This window comes from Xiphophorus couchianus, chromosome 18, assembly GCF_001444195.1.
Source record: "Xiphophorus couchianus chromosome 18, X_couchianus-1.0, whole genome shotgun sequence".
Classification (NCBI taxonomy): Eukaryota; Metazoa; Chordata; class Actinopteri; order Cyprinodontiformes; family Poeciliidae; genus Xiphophorus; species Xiphophorus couchianus.
In genome coordinates this window covers 2,370,279-2,393,589 of record NC_040245.1, presented here as the reverse complement: position 1 = coordinate 2,393,589, position 23,311 = coordinate 2,370,279, and the positions used below count along the sequence as shown (strand labels likewise).

General features: G+C 38.7%; 1 protein-coding gene across 2 annotated transcripts; it reads left to right on the top strand.

Annotated features, from left to right (window-relative positions):
- Nucleotides 1-1,117: 1,117 nt before the first annotated feature.
- On the top strand, nt 1,118-22,623 carry ppp1r13l (protein phosphatase 1, regulatory subunit 13 like). 2 transcript variants are annotated; one of them, XM_028045470.1, is made up of 13 exons: nt 1,118-1,345; nt 11,020-11,079; nt 11,195-11,316; nt 11,758-12,364; nt 13,188-13,280; nt 13,399-13,487; nt 14,607-14,979; nt 15,399-15,862; nt 17,305-17,433; nt 18,963-19,096; nt 19,178-19,344; nt 20,704-20,897; nt 21,653-22,623. In XM_028045470.1, the coding sequence occupies exons 2-13, from the start codon at nt 11,046-11,048 to the stop codon at nt 21,686-21,688; spliced, it is 2,442 nt and encodes an 813-aa protein (XP_027901271.1). In that variant the 5' UTR covers nt 1,118-1,345; nt 11,020-11,045; the 3' UTR covers nt 21,689-22,623. The 2 variants fall into 2 exon arrangements, with proteins under 2 accessions (XP_027901271.1, XP_027901270.1); XM_028045469.1 differs by having other exon boundaries at nt 1,118-1,407.
- The last annotated feature ends 688 nt before the right edge of the window (nt 22,624-23,311 follow it).

Below are 23,311 nucleotides of genomic sequence, written 5' to 3'. Positions count from 1 at the left end.
TTCCAGGATCTCTTTATTTTGTTAATTTGGATTTTTTTTCTTTAAAATGTATTTTTATTTTTGTGAGGTGACATTATGTGTCCTCAAAGCACCTTTTAAATAAAACATAGAATTATTATTATTATAAATACTTATACTTCTTCTAACAAGAACGTTGCCATGGTTACTGCTTCATGTGGCGGCAGACTTCCGGGTATTTATACTAATACTAATTAACATGTATTTATGGAGGCGACAGGTGGACCAGCAGCTGCTCTGTTTCCCGCAAATTAGGATTTATAAAGGAAAGGTGCGCAGCCACAGCTTTATGCATCCGATTTTTTTTGTGCGCCGCACTTTTCTACATTTTTCAGTACGCCAAGTTTTAGTCTGAAAACTGCGCAGTGTTTTATGCATGAGGCTCCAGGAGTTTTTAAAGAGACAGAGGCCAATTTCAAGCTGGTAAATTTCTGCCAAAAAATATCAAACCTTTTCTAGAAAAACTTTCTGAGTTTGAAAAGTAAGAAATTTTGAGATTAATGTGAACATTTCTAAACAAAACAAGAACATTTCTGAGCTTTAAAAGTAAAGCATTTTCTAGAAAAACTCAGGGATTTGGAAATTAATTTCAGAAACTGTCTAGAAAACGTGGATATTTTCTGTGTTGAACATTTTCTAGAATATTTCTTTCAAGCCCAGAAATTTCCACGCTTTTTAAAAAAAGAAAATTTCTGAGATTAAACTCAAAATTTGTACATATTTTCTAGAATTTTTTGACTTTTTAAACTCAGAAATTTAATTTTTTTCTAGAAAATTTCAAAGATTAATCTCAAAATGTATTTTTTTTCCTAGTAAATAAAACAAGAACATTTCTAAGCTTGAAAAGTCCAAAATGTTACTTTTAGAGCTTAAAATGTGATTATTTTTTGCTAGAAATTTTCAGAGTTTAATTTAAAAATTTCTGAGTTTCTTTTCTGCCATATTTTTTTTTTATCTATGTCCCTAACAGACCGTTTCAAAGTGGTAAACATGATAATCATAGGTTCTTGTTTCGCGGAATGTGCGCTCCGCCTTCTTCGTAGAAAAAATCCCCGGCCAGCCTCACCTGCGCCAGCTGCTGCAGGAACACCTGGCTCCGGTTACCGAGGAGCAGAAGAAGCAGCCAGTCCAGCCGAGGGGGTTGGACTTTGCGCCAAAGTAACTCCAGTCTGCGCAGCTTTGACTCCATGTCTGGAGCCGCAGCAGCAAGAAGCAATCAGAGGCTGAGCGACCCGATTTCAGGAAGACAGGAGGCGGCGGACGGAGCTCAGATTTCCTTTCTGACTGGAACAAAGGAGAGGAAAAGATTTTTTTAAAAGATCTTGAGGTAGGAACGCCTTCACTTCCCCACGGAGCGCAGGAAAATCTCCCGCATCTGCGTGAAAACTGGTAAAAACTTGTCTGTCTTTATACGATCGGCTCGGTTTAAGTTGAGTTTATAATCTTTTACTTCTTCGTGGTTCTGGGGTCTCGCTTCTAAGGAGGAGCTTGTTCCTTCATGAAAATCGTTTTTTTTTCCCCAACAAAGCCAGAAATATTTCAGACTTGAACCACAGAAACTTTTCATCTCCTTGTAAAACAAGAGAAACTCAGAGAACATCTGTTTTAGCTAAACTACTTGCTAGATTTGGGGGTAAATATTCAGTTTTTTATTATTACTTCACTATTTTATTACCCAAATTAATGAATTATCCTAGTTGTGGTTTTAGTTTGCTGTTTTCCCTTCACCACTAATTAAACTCGTCTTGTTTGTAAGTTTTCTTTTTTAGGCCATACAGGTCATTTGCACCAAACTCCACAGACATTCCTGTCTGAGCAGGATTTAAATGGGAACTTTTCCAACTTCTTCTTCATGTTAAATCGCTCTACTGTCAAGAACCAGCTGGGCTGCATTGTGGAGGCTTGCTGCAACCTGCTGCTGAACAGATCACACCACAAGTCACAGCCTGCATGCGTGTTCAAACCTGCACGCTGACACACACACCCACACCCACACACACAGATATTGGGATTTTCTTGGAATTGCATGGGCACAGCTTGTGCATGACACACTGCAGATTGCTCATGATGTTGTGGAGGACCGAGAGATTCCTGGGTCACAGGCTGAGAGGTGAAGTGGGAAAGCGGCTTACAGTTCAGGGCGACGGGTCAAAAGAGGGTCACAAGGCAACAAGGAGGCTGCAGGGACGTCAACCCAGAAAACTTATTCATTTCTGTTTTCTTGTGAGTGCAGAGATAGTTTTTTTATCCACAGCTTGAGAGGACCAGTCCACATGTACTGTTTGAAATAATTTAAAGTGAGAGTTGCTGTTCTAAATATGTGGGTGTGTGAGAGTTTCTATGACTAAGTAGGTCGAGGTGTAAGTGGCCTAGAAGGAATTTATGGGTGGAGTTTCTTTGTGAGATTCTGTTAGTATAAAACAAGGATTAATCCTAAAAACATCAGCTGATTTGTTGCCATTTTCTCTGTCATGAGCTAATTTTATCAGAGGTGCTCTTGCATAAAAGGAATATTTATCTTGGCATCACATGTTGATTTGAAAAATGGCCTTGAATGCATCATCGTCTGGTCACTGTGAAGCACATTCCTGAAACTGTATGCAGCAATACGTCCAAATGGTGGTTACACAATTAGCCTTTGCCTTTTGAAATCCACATTTCAAATTATTACATAAAAGGAACAACAAACTGCAGTGTATTTCATTTTGTATTCCATTTGGTTTTTATTTGACTTCTTGACATCAGAAAACACAAATTTACACAACATATGCCTTCAGATTAAAAGTGGGCGATATGGACTAAGAATTTTATCACCATATTCTGTGATAATATTGTGATGATGGAAATAATGATAAATTATTGCATCTTTTTTACTCTGTACAGGCATATGTTTGAGTAAAATGAACATTGTTCTTTTATTCTGTGAACTACTGACATGTCTCTGAAATTACAAGCAAAAATTTGGTATTTATTTGCAGAAAATGAGAAATGGTTAAAATAACAAAAAAGATGCTTTCAGACCTCAGATAATGCAAAGAAAACAAGTTCATATTCATTTGAAACAACAATACTAATGTTTTAACTCAGGAAGAGTTCAGGAATCTGTTTGGTGGAATAACCAGGAAGTTTTCAATGGGGTTCAGTGCAGAGGACTCATTGTTTCCTCTTGTATATTAACCTGTCATGTATATTAAGTTGTCATGTTGACAAACTTAATCCAACTACATGTAAAAAATTAACACTTTTTAAAAAAGTTTGGACCTCCATTCTCTCTTTTTTTTCAGTGAACTGTATTTAATTTTCAGTTTTGCTGACATTTTTTGACCCTTTTGTGGGACAAACAGCAAATAGTAAAAATAACGTCAGTTAAAAAAAACATTATTAATTGAAACTTATCAAAACAACAATAAAACCAAATTCTTACTATGATAAGAAATGTTCACGATAAATGATAAACGATACGATAAATGCCCGCCTCTGCCTTAGAAGTGAAGTCATCCAGTGGAGAAATAAAGTCCACCTACATTTACAGAAAATTTCAAGGTGGACTCATGGAAACTTAGGAGGAGCGTCAGAGCCCGACTGCTCAGCTAGAAGAACCCGTCCACCAGTCAACCTCTTCGTTTTACGTCCAATCCATAAATTTGGATCTTTGTAGAAGAGTGGAAGAAACAAACTCATCAGAAGTAATGTTTAAAGTTCGCCACAAGCCATGCAGGGGACAAATAGGAAAGCAGTCTGGTTAGAGAAGATGAAAATTAAATGTTTGTGGTTTCATGTAAGGAAATTACTCTGAACTCCCCACTGGAAAATCAGGTGGTGGCAGGACTTGGTTTGCTTTTCTCCAGCAGGAACTGTAGAGATGATGGCAAGATGGATGGAAATAAATGCAAAGGAATAGTGGAAGAGACGAGGGATGCGTCCAAACAGGCAAACGTAACCCAATATTTTTTCACAGCAGTCTGAACGGCCCAGTTCTATGACGGCACATTAAAGAAATCGTAGATTTCTTATTTTAAATGCAAAAATTTATGTCAAAAATCTCAGAAATTTTCTAGAGAAAAATGGACATTTCAGAAGTTGAAATTGGGAAAATTCGGTGCTTCTAACATTTTTTTTCCAGCAAATTACACACAATAACTACTGCGCCGGAGGACAATTCCAATCTTTTCAACAACAAAAAATCCGATTTGAACCACTTCTGTACTGGATCGGATATTGAATTATTATTATTATCGTTTCCACAGTGTCTGCAGTCTGAACGGCCATGCTGCATTTTGTGTCACTTATAAGTCATTAACGTCAGATAAACGTCATATTTCGACACCAGCAGACCCGGTAAATCCCGACGTAAACAATGGCTGAAAATTATTTCTCTCAAAATTGCTAACTTTTAGCGCATCACGTCACTTCTGGTTCCGACTAATCGCATCCAATCAGACTCCTCCACTAAAGCTACAATCAAAGCTCCCCAAAGGTCCGTAGCTGTTGGTTGTGCTTTTTGTTTTATTAGCTTCCTTCGTCCTTCGGCTCCCATCGCTGAATAACTTTAAATCGATCCGTGACAGCGGCGTCCATTATTACTTCCGTAAACAGAGCGTTGCTGGGTGACGTCAACGTTCTTCTTCTTCTGGGCATGCGGGCTGCTAACCGTTAACCGTAGAAGAAGAATAAGTAGAAGTCCGATTGCGGTTTGCTTCAGCAGTATGAACGACGGCGGAGAAAAAGAGAAATGGAGAAATGACGTAAACTCGCCCCAAAAAGCTTCTAAACGATTAGTGAAAGAAGATGATTGGAATTCCACATCACCGTTTTCAGATTTCCATTTATTTCATAAATAAATGTTTTGTATTGGTGTAAAAAAAAAAAAAACCCACAGCGGTTTGGGGTTTCAATGTGACAAGTTATTAAAATGTTCTGACAGCAGGTCTAATTTCAAGGCAACCCTCAGGCTGTGTCAACATGACATGTTCTGGTGCTGCACTAACCTGTATTTTATGCAGAAAGCTGCTTGGAGGTCTTATTTTAACACCAATCTTTATGCTTCTAAATCAGGGGTGTCCAAAGTGTGGCCCGGGGGCCATTTGTGGCCCTTACAGTGATTTTGTGTGGCCCCAACAGCAATTTAAAAAACGATGCAAATTTGGCAAATAGATGCAGACGGAGAGTTTTAAAATGATCACCAACATAATTTTCTTACAAATAGTCTTCATGATCAAGGTTCAAGAAAAGGTTAAACTATGTTTATTTTTCCTGAAAATTTGCTGCAAGACATTTGAGAGAAAGTGACCCAGATTCTGTTATTGTTAATGAAATTAAAGTTAATTCATTGAGCCCAAGAGAAACTGAAAGTTAGACGTCTTTATTTCAAAACAGTAACCATACAGTGGCGTTTTAAGATCATTGCTGAGAAAAAAGGAGTACATTTCTGCCAAAAACTCAGAAAATGTCAACATTTTTCCAGAAAAAAATTGAAACTACTAAATTTCTGAAATTTTTGGTGGAATTTGACTTCTTATTTTACTACTATTTTTATTTTCAATGGCCCTAATACTGTCATAAAAATCCCTTTTAAGTTTTAGATCCACAATAAATTAAAGATAACAAAATTGTGCTACTTTATTTGCTTGATTTTAGGTTTGTTTTTTGTTTTTTTGGCCCATGACTTGTTTTGAGTCGACAGTTTTTTCCAGTGAAACAAAAAGTTTGGACACCCCTGAGTTAAAAACTTAAACCTGTAGTGATGTTTGGGTTGGTTCTGTGATCCGATGCAGGTTTAGGTTTACAGACACAGAACAATTAAACACACAAAACGAGTAAATCACAATGGCTGCGTCAGATTTTCCTTTAATCCTCCCTTCTTAAACCGGCGGTGACAAAGCCAGAAAAGGTCAGGAGGAAGGATAAAGGAGGAACAGACAATAGGGAAACGGGACACTGCAGAACGCCTGGGAGGGAAATAAGAGTTCAGCAGAAAGTGAATTCATGAACATTTGCAGAACGGGAATAAAGAAGAACTACATGCAAAGTCCTCACACACATCCTGGCAACTTTAGCTTTTAGCTTCTTATTTGCTCTGCAGAGTTTGCATTTATTTTCAAAGGTTCCAAGGTTTTCCTAGTAGGAGCTAGTTTGTCTTTTCATCTCGTGGTTTGACACGGTGGCTTCCCCGCTCGTTTACGAGTTAAGGGATATTGCAATTTAATTGCTGGGAAGAAACGGGACAGAGGCTGATTTATGAAATTTTCCACAAAAGTTTTTGGAGGAAACTAAAGTAGGACTTTTTTCAGCTAACCCACTTTTTGAGCATGCTTTCCTCTGCTTTACTTTACCCAATATTAAAAAGTAGGATGCTGTTTTTATCTGGGTTTATTCAGACATAATAACACGTGTTGCTGCAAGAACACAGAGGAAAATCAGACACAAAAGTTGCTAAGAGGAAGGATGCCAGGTCACTGAAACCCCAAAATATTATTAACAACATGGCAACAACACAGAGGGGGTTAAGGAAAAGTTTATTTTAGACTTTCTTTGGAGTTGGACTTGCAAACAATAAAAATAAATAAAAACTTTGTGTTTTAGTGCAACCTTGTTGTTTATCAGTAGAAAAGGTGGGCAGAGTTGCCAAAAATTGTACTTAAGTAAGAGTATCACTACTTTAACATATTTCTACTCAAGTAAAAGTAAAAAGTATCCGTCCAAGAGATTACTCAAGTAGGAGTACAAAAGTATTTGGTAAAAAGCCTAGTCAAGTACTGAGTAACTGATTAAATTATCAGTCATTTAATATTTAAAAATTACACTATTAGCCAGATAAAAATATAAAGTTAAGTGAAAATTGTGGTATTTTAAGGACCAAAATGACAATAATTCATATAAATAACAAAAAATAACAAAATCAGGCAAAATAAAATGTTTCCAAATCAGTTTCTTTCAATAAAAAAACTTCAGAAACTTTAACAGAAACTGCAGCTGTGTGTCTGTTTCTGGTGGATTTCTGGTTCAAACATGTTTGTTTTTCATTCAATGGGTAGAAAATCCAGAGATTTGACTCAAGTAAAAGTAAAAGTACTCCTAAAAGTACATTTTTTCAAAAAACTTACTAAAGTAAATGTAAGTAGTTGGTGCCCGACTCTGGCCAGCAGTACAAACACAGAGACGGAGTTTGGCAGGCCGGCGAAAGGTTGGGTGAATGATTGGAGGGAGGATTGAAGGTTGAGCTTTGTTCCTCAGTGAGAGTCTTTCTGCATGAGCTGCTCCTGAGAGAGATAACAGTTGGAGGCCGTGTTTTAGGAAAGAGCCTCACAGGGAGGAGCGACCGGGAATGCGAGTCTGCAAACAGGCCTGACGGAGGCGAGTCCTTCCCACACTCCAACGCAGCGCGGAAACATTCAGCAGGGTGTGACATTCTCTTAGCTCCTGTTTAAAGTTTGTTTTGTCCGCTTTCTCTTTGATTCTGTTTTTAATCCCATTAAACTACAACAAGTTTTTACAGAATAACTGCTGGAAACATCCTTTTGTTACCAACAGACAAGTTGGTGGTGTTTGCTTTGGTACTTTTAGTTTAAACTAAAGATATGGGCAGAGTTGGGCAGTAAATAGTTACATTTACATTGGAATTACATTTTTTGAGAATTATAATTGTAGAAGTATTTTTACTATGCTATACTTTGAGTAATTTTATTATGAAGTATTTCTACTCTTACTATTTTCTCCCCACTGAATGAAAAACTAACATGTTTTAACCAAAAGTTCACCAGACAGACACACACACAGCTGCAGTTTTTGTTGAAAGTTATGATTTTTGTTATTGAAAGAAACTGATTTGGAAACATTTTGTTTTGCCTGACTTTGTTATTTTTTGTTACTTATACTAATTATTGTCATTTTGGTCCTTAAAATACCTAAATTTCCACTTAACTTGATATTTGGGACGTCTGATGGTGTAATTCTTAAATATTAAATTATTTAGGTTTTGATCAGTTACTCAGTACTTGAGTAGATTTGTTACCAAATACTTTTTTTACTCTTGAGTAATTTTTTCAACAGATACTTTTACTAGAATAAAAATATGTTTAAGTAGTGCTACTCTTACTGTAGTACGATGTTTGTGTTCTCCATCCATGTGGGGATAAATGGTGTCACTGGCAGCCACTGAAGGATCCAAATTAAAATGGATATATGATTTAATGTAACTATTAAAATCTCTTTTAATATGAATGAACTATTGTGCCATTTTCTCCCCCTTCTTATACAGCAAATTTGCCAATCACACTGTAAGGGAACCAGACCCGCCATTAGCTGCGTTTCCATTACAAATACGCACAAAACTTTGATATTCCACTAATGTCATATTTTCGTTCTTTTTTTTTTTTGCTTTTAGCTCGGTTGCTAGGTATGATGTCTTCCAGGGACTCTGATTGGTTCTTCTTCTACTTCCTGTTTAATGGTGGCTGGTAGACAGAAAACTAATGAAGCATTACTGCCACCATTGGTTGCATTTCCATTACAAATACGTGCAAAACTTTGTCGGTATTCCAAGATGGCGGGAACATTCTTCAGAAATGTTTGTCCATTTTGAGGAAATGGACAAACATTTCGTCAGTTTCGTCCGAAACTGTGAGAATTAACAGCGTCACAGTTAATTTATCAGCTGCTGGTTGAGATGCATCCCAATCTGTTGGACCGAGATCTGTTCATGTTCAAGAAGCCGTTTTTAAATCATCTGAGCTTTGTGATCCTTCAGTTGGTGCTCAGGTAGGCGATGGCATTTAAACAATACACTGTAAAAACAAAATCCTACAAAGTATTTTTTTGTCCAGTTTCTGGTGCAAATATCTTAGTACACATTAAATAAGACAAAACTAACTTATAAATACATATTCAACATGACATAGGAGTTTGTTTTAAGTAAATAGTACTAATACTACTTCCATTGGCAGATTATTTCATTTAGAACATGTTTCAGATTAAATAATCTACAGTGGAACTAGTACTTTTAAAAAAATTGAGTATTATTGACTTAAACAAGCTCCTATGTCTTGCTGAAAAGTTATGTGTAAGTTATCAGACTTGAAATAAGACAAAACTAAAACATTTGCACTAGAAACTAGACCAGAAATACTTGACTGTTGTGTTTTTGCAGTGTGGTCTGTTGGTACTAAGGGGCAGAAAATGTGTCAAGAAAACTATACCAGTCTGAATCATTGATACAAGACAGGATGGACCCAAACCTTCATGTTGTTTACACCAGATTCTGACCCAACTGTTTAAATTTGCCACTTATTTTCCCAACCAACCGTTATCTGATTTCTGATGCCCCAGTTTTCTGTTTGCAGCAGAAAGAGGGAGAGTTCTGCTTATATCCTAGTTGGGTTATTTGTGGTACCATTGCCTGTTCTCTTACGTCAACAATACTTTTTTTTCTTTATCTGAAGGTGTGTGTATGTGCATGGAAATCCCACTAGATATGCAGGTCCTGAAATACTTCCATGATCCAGTCTGGCACTAAAAACAATCCAATGGATCCTTAAATATTCTTTACCATTCTGATGCTTACACTGCAAAAAAAAACAAAAACACAAAATCTTACCAGGTATTTTTGGTCTTGTTTCTACTGCAGTTATATTGGTACACTTTAAATAAGACATAACTAGTTCACAAGTAACTTTTCAGCTAGAAATATCAGCTTGTTTTATGTGAATAAGTCCTTAATATTAATAAAACAGCACTAGTTCCACATATAACGAAACATCATAGAACACAATTGTCGAGCTCCATTGTTACACATCAAAATGCTGATTAATGTTGAATTGACTTTTAATCAAAGCAACTCTAAACAGGTGGATTTCTCGTCTAGATTTAAAGGAAGTCAGTGTTTCGGCTGTTTTGCAGTTTTCTGGAAGTTTGTTCCAGATTTGTCGTGCATAGAAGCTGAAAGCTGCTTCTCCATGTTTGGTCCTGGGGATGCAGAGCAGAACCAGAACCAGAAGACCTGAGCGGTCTTGAAGGTTGCTATGGCAACACTAGCAGATCTTTAAGCCGTTCAGTGATTTATAAACTAGCAACAGTATTTTAAAGTCTCTTCTCTGAGCTGCAGGGAGCCAGTGTAGGGACTTTAGAACTGGGTGATGTGCTCTAACTTCCTGGTTTTAGTCAGAACTCCAGCAGCAGCGTTCTGGATCTGACTGATTTTTTAAAAAACTTTTTTAGGGGGATCTGTTGCAGTAATCAATGTAACTAAAGATGAACACATGGATGAGTTTCTCTAGATCTTGCTGATATATTAGTCCTCTAATCCTGGAAATGTTCTCCAGGTGATAGAAGGCCGACTTTGTAACCGTCTTTATGTGACCCTGAATGTTCAGGTCAGAGTTCAGCCTGATCTCTAGTTTCCAGCTGTAATAACTGAAGCTGTGCGTTGACTCTAGATCGATCCTCTTAGGTGCTTCCTTCATTCAACCTAAACACTTTTCTTTTATTTTATTTTTCACACGGATCATTTAAGTAGCTAAGCATCAACAGGCTTCCTTCCTCCCAGTCTAGACAAACTCAGATGCATGCTTCAGATTGCGTCGTCTGCAGCCATTTATTTGTCATGCGTATGATGAGCTGCACGATGCACCTGTCTGAAACTGCTAATGACACGGACCAATTATGCATGAGGTTCAGTCAGGACACCTGCGCCGCTGACTAAACTATGAGTCAGGATGACAAACATACCAGTGAAACCAGCTGCCTCTGTGTTGTTGTGTCTTGTTCTTCACTTTTCAAACTACGAGGCCTTCAGTTATTTTAGTGAAGTTGCAAGAGGTGACAGATTTGGGAGTGTAAGGCTGAGAAGAAAAGGAAGGGCTGAACCTTGTAATTAGAAGATTCAGTGCCACCAACGTAAAAGTAACAGAAGGAAACTCGCAGATCAGAGATGCAAATTGTCGTTTTTGCAGGAAATTACCTTTTATCTCTTATTATGTGGCTAAATTTCGATGTTTTGTTTTGCAGAAGGAGCGCCCTGCTGCCTCACAGCCATGAGCTCACAGACTAGTTATGGGAACTTTCTGTGTAAGTTCCCACAAACCCTTTAAATTCACATTTTTCACCCTTAAACTCAGTGTTTGTAAACACGGCGGCAACATCCTGCACTAATTGCCTGTTTATTCATCTGGTTCACATTCAGTCCAGACCATCGACGGCGACCTGAACGCATCGCTTGCGGTCGCAGAAGAGTTATCCAAGGAATTTAGCTCCATGATGCAGGAGGCTTCCTCCAACGACCAAAACACTTCGTCTGACTTTAAGGTACGCGCCGTCAGCAAAACCCAGGAAAACAGAACGTTTCTGCAGTTCTGATGGTACATGTTGTACTGAGAATGTCTTTCCTTCAAGGGTTTTCCATCAGAGAGGTGATGGTATGCCTCTGGCTACTCTCTTCATATTTCCAGCTGAACTGGTTTGCAGTAAACAAAAGAAAATTACCTTATAAATGTTCCTCAACTTTGCAACTCAGTTTGAAAAAACACATTTTAAATCAAGTAGCGATCAATAGAAATTTCACAGCGTGAAAATAAATTGATTTATTGCTTATTGCGACAGGCCTAATTGGTCTTTGAGGACAAACTTTAATTATCATGCCATTATCAATATAAATGAACAATATCATCATCTAGCCCAATAACATCTGGGACAGTTTATCGCCCAGAGAAACTGGCCTAATCAAATCTACCATTTCCTTTTCCTTAGACCAGTTCTTCCGTCTCCAGAGACAGACATCTTTCGTCTGGACCTTCCAGCCTCCCCAGCTCCACGTATTCGCCGAGCAGCACCAATGGCAGCTCCAGCTCCAGCTCCAAACCGCTCTCTCCAAGCTCCACGTATTACACCAGTGACTCGGTCGTCTCCAGCAGCAGGAACGCTCCGTCACCCCCCGTCCACTCCAACAGCCCCCACTCCTCTCCTAAGATACACCGGGTAGTGCACAACACGCACCGGCGGACCGGATCAGACGGCTACCTGTTTACGCCGCAGAGCCCCAAACAGCCGCCCCGCTCGCCCAGGCCCGACTCCCCGTCTTATTTTGAAAGGAGTCCACAAGGCCTGATTAGTCACAGGGAAAGAAGTCAACCCTCGAGCTGGACAGCCGGTTCTTTGGACCCGTCACCCCGCCCGGTTCCACAGCAGATGTCCCAAAACTTGCTGACTTCGTATGACAGCAACCAGAAGGGCCACAGGTCTCCTCAGCCAGATAAAGTCCCTTCCGCAGGGTTCCAGAGATCGTTCTCTCCTCTGTCTTTAAACTCTCAAACATCCAGCACCCTTCCTCGAAATTTTACCCAAGTCAGTCAAACTGGTAAGGAGACAAATTCTCTTTTTAAATGTTTCAGTTTACATCTTTGAATTTCTTTGCCATGTCACCTTTCAATTCAATTAAATTCAGTTTATTTACATATTGATTCCAAAGGGAAATGAAATAAATTAAATGTGCCACCAGTTTGGTTGTATTTCAGATATTTAAAACAAAAAAACGAATGAATAACTATTGATATCAACTGATATGATACCCTTATATCATATGTTTCTCAGAAAGGCTCTTCAAACATGTATTCCTATACATAGCTCTTATGTGATGTCACACTTCCAGGAACTTTGTAATTGACAGCCATCTTGGTAGGCAGTTGCTATGACTACATTAAACAAGCCACTAGTTTAGAACTAGTGCTCACCTCTTTCCCATCTAATTTACAAACAATATAAGTACACTACAACTATCACTCCGTACACCTGTGTGTAATACTAAGATTTAAATCAGTGATATTTACTGTAGTACTTACTGCCAAACTAGTAAAATTAGCTTAGCTAAAGTAGCATTTATCTGTATGGACATGTAGCCTATGTTTATGTTACCACATGTTCTTACTCTGCCAGTCTTTTTAGTAGGTCTCGAAAGCTACGGTTCATCAATGTTATGCGCTGCTTGCCAACTAAGACAGTGCGGCTCACTTCTAGTTCAGACTTGTGGGAACTATAAATGGATCTTGACAGTAGTATGCTCGATGAATTTCTTAAAGTAGATTAAAAAGTTTCTACCTAGGAAACCCAGCAGATTGTATCGAGTCATTGACTTGCATCATTCATCATTTCTGCATCATTGACTTTCATTTCTGTTTTCACAGAAGAGTCTGTGAAAAGACAAAAAGGTCCAGGCAAGTGGAACGAAACAGATCTGGATGTGTCCTACGAGAGGAAACCTCAACACACCTATGACAGTAGGATAGTTTATTTTCCTCTTTTGTTGGATTTTTTAATGTTTTACTCAGATTTTTCAGTCTCCCTCTGTGCCAATGTTGCCCCTGTCCTCTTTAACATGAAGTTTTTGTGCTGCAGCGACAGAATGGCGTCGATCACCTGCTCCGAACAGCAACTGGCGGGAATCCAACCTGGATAACCCTGCTCCAGCCTTAAACCCTAAAAAGGTGAGAGGTTATAACTGAAATGTTCTGAAACTTGTTGAACACTTGTTTTCTAGGGTTTTAACCTTTTTAACTCTCCTGCAGTCTTGAGAGATGAGATTTTTACTTTGTGCAGGGTCACACTAACCCCATGTGCGCCTTATGAGAGTTTTTTGTGTGTGTGTGTGTGGTTACGGGAACTGACAGTCTGACAGGACAGGACGTTTGTGTGCTATACGGACTATAGCACATGACATTGCATGGTAAATGCAACCAAAACAAACATGCGAGTCTAGCACTAAACCAAGAAAAATGACTAGTAGTTTTTTGCTAAAGACAGAAGAGAAATCTTACAACCTCTAAATCTGACGCTACTCCCAACTTGGTTTCCATTTCGTGCAGAAGGAAGCTGCACTCGGTGTCTTCTTCAGAGGTTTTTGTGTTGTTTCCTTCAGAGGTTCTGGATACAGCACCACCACAGGCGAGGAGGGGAACAGGTTCCCAAAACAGTTCATTTTGGATCATTTGACATAAGCTGTATTTCCATTACATACATGTGTTTACAACTTTGTCAGTATTCTGCTAATGTTGAAAAAACACAATTTTGCAATTGTGTTTTAATTACCTAAGAAATGCAATTAAAATCACAGTTGAATATGTTTGTTCATGCAGTAAGTCATTAAAAAACATGTTGCATCGTCATCCTACTACATCTTCCTGTCGTCTCCGTCTTTTACGGCAGTAGCAACATCCGGTCGTTGACCACATGACTCAATGGAAAAAAGGGTTTCTGTTGCAGTTTTGCGAAATGAACTTAATTTGATGCAGACAAAAAACCATCTAATTCTACTGCAAAACGTTTTGGAAATTGCCGTGTTTCCATTAAGCAAATTTATTTTTGTAATTCCAATTTACGCAATTTTATGATACAGTGCACTGTGAAAGAGAACTGCAGCAGCTGAAAATGTAACAAATTTTGCAATTTTGGTCACCAGTAGAACCGGATCTAACAGATTATAAGGGGTGAAAACATCCTTAGTGGTAATTTTACAATATTCCAAGCTCCAACTTATTTTTGCTTCTGTAGCAGTTTTCAAACATTTCATTGTAACAAGTATTTTTCTTTGTTTATTTTCTTCTCAGGATCCTCGCTCAGTTCCCCACCAGGGTTCCTACAGCTCTTTGCCCCGCGGAGCTCGTATAGCTGTTCCACCAGATGCCTCGTCCTCAGGACACTCCCCTTATGGCCCTCAGCCAATCGTCTCCCGTGTCAACATGCCTCCCTTATCTTCCTTGCCTCGCCAAAGTAGGCGTATACCAATCTCTGTCATCCTGCGCCTGCAAAATCCCCACTATGGACAAATGTCGGCCCTCCAAAATCAGCCAATGGAAGGACAAGGAGACTTTGCACATTACCGCATGCCTGAAGCGGCTCCGAGGAAGTTCTTTCAGCCCCCTGCCTATCCCTCACAGCCTTATCCACCTGAGCTGAGACAACCTGCTGTTTATAGTGACGGTAAAACACCTCTATATGTTGTTTCAGCCCAAGGCCTTTCCTGTGGGTCTCCCTAATATCTCAGTTTTAGAGCTCCTTATTGGTGCGGATTGGAAGTGGAGGCAGCTGGCCAGTGTCTCCAGAAGAACTTAAGATCCAGCTTAAGATGCACCACTGACTCTCACTCGATCTCTCTCTTTTTGTCACTCTCTCCCCTTTTTCCTCTCCTTGTCTTCTCTTGTCCAACAGCCATGATTTTTGTTGATTAAACCAAATTTTAAGTCATTCCATGCATTCCTTCCCTTTATTTGTTATGGTTTTAGTGCCAGGCCATAACAAATTGGGGGCTTGTCCAGGATTTGAACTCGGGACCTCCCGCACTGTATGAATTTTGCATTTGCCTTGTCTTTGTGCTATAAATGTGGTTTCTGTGTTTCCAGCACTACATGCAGAGGATGTAGATGCAGAGATACAGCGCCTGGATATTCTCCACAATCCGCCAGCTTTGGAGACTCCTGCCGTGCCAAGGGCTGGTGGAGAGGTCGAACAGGTTGTGACCCCAGCTCCCCGACCCCTCAGCCCCACCAGGTTGCAACCAGTGGTGGCCCCGGAGGTCCAGAACCCTGAAATCCCGGATCGGGAGGAGCTGCTCCGCATCAGGGCTGAAATCCCCCGGGCGCTGAAGAGACGTGGCTCTGTGGACGTTTCTCGGTCCCCGAAGAAAACCTCGCAATACCAGCCAAACCAGTATAAAAACATCATCCACAAGCTATTTCATAGGAAAGAAAACCGCAACAAGGGGGAGAAAGGTAGCGACAGCTCCTCTGACGGGGAGGAACCTGCCATGCCTCCCAATCCTCCACCCACAACCCGGACGCCTTCAGTCATTCCACAGGATGAAAAAGTAAGTACCTGGTGTTGTTTTTGGCACAGTTTAATTCCAGCTCATTAATCACATTTCTATATCAAACAATGATAACAGAAGTGAATACACAACAGTTTTGGGGAAAAAAAGCTATCCACACAAACCCAGCCTCATGTGAAAAAGTAATTGTCCTCCAAACCTAATAACTGTTTATGCTTTCCCTGTTGCAACAACTGCTGTTTGGGATTTTTGAAAGAACTGGCAATCAATCTTTTACCGACCTATGAAGGAAATCCTAGCCCTCTCTTCGTGCAGTTGTTTTAATTCAGCAATCTTGGGCAGTCTTCAAGTCTGAACTGTTTAACGTGATACTGCATCATCTCATACGGATTTAAGTCTTTGGTTAGGCCACTCCAAAACCAAACCATTTTGTTTGTGGGCTTTGTTGAGTAGAAGTGGACTTACTAATGAGCTTCGGATCATTGACATGATTCAGAATGAACGCAAGAGTCCTTCACACCTGGACCATCAAACTATAAACTACATTTGAACGCTATGGAGAGCAGATCGTCTAAAAATGTCAGCTGTTTTTGTAGTGGGTGAAGACTGTTTGCACATTTCCGTTTCCTCAAATTTTCTTTTTTTTCCCAAGACAAAAAGCAAATGGCATGTACAACAAACGAACAAATGAGGTGGAGAGAATACAATATTTGAGCAAACAACCAGGGATAATTACACAAAAGCAAAAACAGACATGAATTGTTTTGAGTCTCCTCATGTTCTCCACCTGTGGCGCAGTGCAGCAAATGACATTTATTCTGTACCCAGAATGTATTGGTGTAGAACTACAGGCTGTATTCAACTGTTTAAAAGCTACTGATGTATTTTGCCATCTGACCGTCAATTAGCCAAAGCTAGCAACAGAGTTGGCAATACTCAACAACTATAAAACTGAAACAATGAGTGAAAGGCCCTGAAGCGTACTGGTATTCTGCGTTTTAGCACATTATGGCTGTTAACACGGTTGAATTTAATGCTTTAGCATTAGCTTCTGCTAAATACCATGTTGTTTATAACTTTTTAGCATTTGTGGAGTTACAGTAAAGTTTATGATTAGTGCTGTAGAGTTAGTGCAACTAAAGGTTTAGTTAGCGGTGCTCACCACTAGCTAAGTTAGCTATTGTAGCAGTGTTTCTTGATCCATAGTAAACACTTTGTAACCTTTAATCCAGACTGATGTGAATTATTTTGTTCCTCATCTGTTCTTTATTTTATGTAGATCAAACCGGTTCTTTTAGATTATTTCTTAATATCTTAGGATAGCTCTTTTCCCCTTCATAAATAAAATTATAATTTCAAAACTGTTTGGATTTTACTTATTATTTAAAATGTCTTAATCTGAAGAGCAAAAAAGGGAAGAAATATGTAGAGGTAAATACTTTTTCATGGTAGTTTCAATGTAAATTTGTTGCTCTTTGCAGTACAACTCCATCCTGAGGAAGCCGGGTCGCAAGAAATCTGGAAGGCGAGCTAGACTTAGCCCACTGGTTCTGCTGCTGGATGGAGCGTTGATGGGAGAAATGGACACAGTGATGCGAGGCGTGAAGGAGGTATTTCTACCCAAAACTCTTCAACGGGCACAGTTTTAGCTTCACCTGGTTCAAGTTCTGTAAGCACCTTCTGCTGTCCAATTATAAATCAGTTAATCCAGAAAGTAGTGAACAGATTAGCCTTACACTGCACTGATGCTAAGTCAAGCAGAAAGATAATTGGTACTTATATGAAGACTGCACTTACTTACAACTGCAGTCTGGAATTCATAATTATCCTAACAGGCATTTTTTTTTTAGACGGTAGGAGGAAACGCTGGTTGAAAACAACCAGACCACAAATGCACAAATGGAGCACGCAATCTCCACAGAGACAAGCCCTGACTGGTCTCTGCAGCGTTGCCCTACATTCAAAATAATTTGCATTTGAATCCAAATTATTGCCCCACAATCAAATCAACTCAGAAAGGTCAGCAGATCATTAGGCGCACCTGAAAACACCCGCTTCTCATATAAAAAATAAAACAAAGTGCTTTATCATTGTAGTGGCATCACTGCATCTGACACTAACAATTAACAATTGTTTAACTGTTAACAATTAAACAACTGTCGCCAGGGTGTCTCAAGACTCAGGCGACAGGGTGTGGTGCTAAATGAGGTAAAGCAGAATTTGGCTCTGGATTTGGGACTCGAAGAAACTTACAGCATTTGAATTGTGTTGTTCCCCCAATACGACTATTGGGGTTGAAACAAATAATTGGATTAATTGTCAACTAATTTAGCAATCGATTAGAGAGACTCAAAAAAGGGGCCATTTGATGAAAGAACAGACTCAAAGCAGTAGCTAAGACAAAACTGTACAAAGGACTTTAATATTTCAGATAAGAAAGTCCTTTATAAATGTGCTACCCCTAGAACTCCTCAGGTGGCATAGATTCACCTGGTTAGAGTTCAGTAAAAATATTAATAATATAAAAAAATCTAATTACATTTTTTGCTGTTCAATTATTCATTAGTTAATAAAAAATAGTCTAATGCACTCAAAACGTATTTAAAACGGAAATATAAGAGAAAAATAGATTACTTGCTAATGAACTCTTTGTAATACTACAGTCAAAACGTCTTTGTTACTGAAAAACAGCAACACATTCCTAAGTCTGTTCCAAATACATAAATACTTACAAATATGACATTTTTCCAAGGTATGGGTGTGCACGTGCCTTTTACTTTCCTCCAACTGCCTAAATTCTTGTTGACATGGTTACCGGAGAAATATACGTCAAAGATGGTTTGCTGCCGAGAGTGCTCACTCGGTCATGTTTCTGAAAGTACAATATGACAAAGATTTTTTGAAATACAAATGTTACACTCTGATCAAATTTCAAACCCCCCAAACTCATACCCATTCTTAGCATGAATTTAGTCAAGCAAATAGCTAACCATGAACTTAATTACTGATGTAACTTATTTCCACTATAAACTAATTTACATTGTTTGACTGAATGGCAACATCTTCTAAATGCAAAACGTCATGCGATAAAGTTGGGTTCAGCAAGTGAATGGAACGTCATGTTGAATCTCTTCTACAGATGAGTGACCCCAGCCAATCGAATGATGAGGGCATCACCGGTTTGCACAATGCCATCTGCGGTGGACATCGCGAAGTCACTGACTTCCTGGTCCGCATTGGAGCGAATGTCAGCGCCCCAGACAGCCATGGCTGGTAAATACTTTCCTCCTCCCCTCTTTGTTTCTCATGCTATTTGCACATCTGAACATTGCTGGTATGTCCTCCGACTCGCAGGACTCCGCTACATTGCGCTGCCTCCTGTAACGACCGTGAAATGTGCGAGTATTTGGTGAGGAACGGAGCTGCCGTCATGGCCTTCACTCACAGAGATGGAGCCACCGCCTCCCAGAAGTGTGATCCTTACCTTGTTGGGTTCGAGGAGTGCGAGAGCTATCTAAGAGGTGAGACAAATACACACACACTCTTTACAACAGCTCAAAGGCCGTGTCAAAACTCTGAAAGGTCAACATTAAAACACATTTAAGGTCATATTTCCAATCTAATGGAGATATGGCACAGCAATGAAACTTCCTTGCCACATTGTATTGACAAACTTCAACATGTTTGACTGGAATTTTATGTGAGGTACCAACACAAAGTAGTGCATAATTGGGAAGTGAAACCAGAGAAACCATATAAACCCCCAAATTAACTTTTTTTTGCAGATAAACTGTCAAATTTTTCTTTAAGACAGTAATATCACTATGAAGTGACAGTAATATATTGGTACACATAATCTGTGAAAAACAAACTCCTTTGCCTTCTTTCAATGGATTTGTGGTCCTCAAAAAAACTTGTTTCTCTGAACTCAGGTTGCCAGTTTCCTAGCAACCCCAGTGGAGTTCTGCCTGTTACCTAGCAACCCAAGCCGAGCTCAAGCACATTTGGTCAGATGCTTTTACTGCTCTGTACAATGGCTGCTGGAAAAGACAAATGTTGTTTTGTTGAATTACCATCTGGAAACCACTTCTTACATTCTTAGCAATAAACTGTATTTCACCTTACCAGATAAAGTTTACAAAGAGTGAAAATAAATTGGGTTAATTGAAAGTAAGTACTTGCTTTCAATTAAGTACATTCTTAATTGAAAGTGTCTTAACTGTAAGTGAAATTAAGTTACTTACTTTCAAATACTTACTTACTTGAGAGTAAGTAATTACTTACTTACTTGAAAGAAAGTAATTGCTTCCTAACTTGAGAGAAAGTCATTACTTACTTACTTGAGAGTAAGTAATTAGTTACTTGAGAGAAAGTAATTACTTACTTACTTTCAGTTAAGCCAATTTATTTTCAGGAATCCAATTTGCAAAGTTATATGATTAATGGAAACGAATCTCTTGTTGGTTGTGTAGGAGGCTCCACTTCTGTTTTTCAAAGATGTACAGTTGCATGACTGTGCATCTATTTGTAGCCATTTTAAGGTGTGAGTGTAAACATTGAGTCAGTGGGCATGGCCAGCATCAGCTTATCTGGATTTAAAGTGACAAAGGCCCTAAAATGGCCTAATCTGAAAGAAGCTCAAAATAGACATACTGGAGCAGAATAAAATCTCATAATCTAAAAATAATTTTTGTGCAAAACAAATGTAATGAACATGTTTTGTTTAGCCCATTGACTTATCCTAACCTGTTCAGAAAGCGTAATAGGTCACATTTAAACTAATAATGAAGAGAAAAACATCTGAATACTATTAAAGGCTATAACTTTTTATTTTTTTATGGTTGTATTTTTACGTCTCCTTTTTTGCTTTGTCATGCTAGCTAAGGAGGAGTCCATGGGGGTGGACAACAACGGAGTGCTGTACGCTCTGTGGAGCTACCAGGCTCAGGCACCTGATGAGCTGAGCTTCAAGGAGGGAGACATGGTCACCATCCTGCAGAAAACGGACGGCTCCGACTGGTGGTGGGCCTCGCTCTGTGGCAGGGAGGGCTTTGTCCCAAACAATCTTTTTGGGGTAAGTTGAAAATCATTTAAAAAAAAATTTTTTCCATCTTTTTTTATCATTTTATTATGTAGTTGTTTTTTTTCCACACATGAACTATTGAACAAGACAACTTCTGGAAATTTACCATTTCTTAGCTTTATGAAATGGTAAATTTATTTATTTACATGCCTGTGTGATCTGGAGATGGACTAAAATGCGCAGAATATTAAGTATGAGAGCAGAGCCTATTTGGAGACATTCATGTTGCTTTTATATAAGCAAAAACCAACAGATAGCTCAAGAAAAATATCATTAATAAGGGGTGAGTGATATGGATTTTATCACAATATTTTGTGATACTACTGTGATAATGATCAAAGTGACAAAAAGAGCAGTTTTTTGGTGGGAGGTAAATATGTGGTTGTGTGTGGCACCACAATCTTAACCCCACAAACACAAATACTGCTCTTGAAAGACATTCCCATTTGTAATGTACGTTTTTAGGACAACAATCACGTAAAAAAAAAAAAGGTATGATTTGTATTAGTAAAACGCACACCTTTGTTGAACAAACACAAGCCTGAGAAAAAAAAAAGTTTTAAGAGTGTTTTAGACATCATTAATTGGAATTTATGACAACAATAAATCAAAATCTTATAAAATGTTACAAAATTGATCCTGATAATATATGAAGTACCTGATTGATTTAGTGAAATCTTGAACTGTAATCATTGTTTTGATTTTAATGCATAAGTAAAACAAAGGTTTTCCCTTTTTTCTTGCAGCTTTTCCCAAAGGTTCGTCCAAAATCTCTCTGCTAAGGGATCTTCTGGACATGTATGGTGGCGAATCTGCTGCACCACGCCACAATGTTATTTTACTCAAATGTGAGAAAACTGCATTTCTGCAAGACATGGAACTTCTTCTGATGTTCTCGAAGGACACACGGAAAATGTTCGAAGAGGATACGTTGTCATTCATGCATGCCGCCTGGAGAAAATGTTAAATCTCTGCATTCAAGGTGACCACTCTGTCCAACTTTACGAAGGTTACAGAGCTGTCATCCTCCGAGTCGATCTGCTTTAGTCAGACTTCTGACTCACTTCCTGGTTAAAGATCAAACTGAGGCTGTTGGTGTTCAGTCCATTCATCGGTTAGGTCAGCGTAGGTGTCAAGAAACCCACAATAAGTCGGTTTAGACATGGTTCCAGTTTACACCCAAGATGCATCACCAAGTCAAAGAACGGAGTCTGATGTTGAAGTTTGAAGTTTTCACATTATCCAGCTGTATATGTTATTTTTAGTAGTTTTGGCATTGGTCAAATATTAGATTAGAGCTACTTTGTGGATTTTTATGACCACATTCATGATAACACTGAATGAATGAGATGTGACTTTACATAGTATTATTAGAACTGATGAGTATTTGCTTAAGTCATTGCACAATGTTCGTTTGGTTGTTTTCATGTTGCCTTTAAATATGAATCATGTTGGAAAGGGACTGAGTTTACTATGAGTAAAGTGAAAGATTTTCTGATGCATGAGGGAATGCATGTGTGTGTTGGGTGTAATGTTTTTTTTTTCTTTCTGCGCGCTGTTTTGCCTGTGAAATTTTACTCAAAGTGGAATAACATAACTAAATGTTTAGACGGTAAATATATAAGATCTGTTGTCAGTTTTCTCAATTAAATCATCTGTTACAGTGACACTTATTGGCACCACTAATAAAGATGTGTAAAAGCTTAAAAAAAATAAATCTTCTGTTGTGCATGTGTCACATTATTTTGAGTTGACTGAGAAATGATTTCTCTAAAATAATGATCAAAGAAATCCAAGTTATGAAACCATGAATAACATCTATCTATAATATGACTTTAAATATAAAAAGAATTAAAACTATAAAGTCACAAAACTGGAGGTAACCAACTCAGTGGAAATTTGTATGGGGCAAGTTAAAAATATTTTTATTTTAGCTCTGCTGAAACCCTCAAATCAAACTTAGTATTTCTATTCTAACATTTTTAGATCTATTGTCAGTTAAGAGTTGAGTAATAATTAAAGAGGAGATATTATCCTTGAACAGGTAAGGATAGATCTATGGGTCATAAAAAACATTTACTCTACATTTTCTGCCTATTTTGAGATTTCAGAATAAACTGTTTTAGAGCCTCTTGTCACTTTGAATCTAAATAAACTTTCTGGCCATGCCTGCCGCCCCCAACTCAACGTTTATACTCGCTCGACAAAAATGGCTGAAAACAAACTGGACATCTCTGACCCAGAGTCAGGGCCAGAAGCAGAATGGTAAGTCAACAAGTTTTTACAGCAGCCACTAAATTACACCGCAAAGCAAACTGACAAAACGTCCTGGAACTCGCTTGCGTTGCTAGGTGACGGACTGGGCCTGGGATCGGCAGGGGTTGCTAGGTAACGGGGAAGTGCCA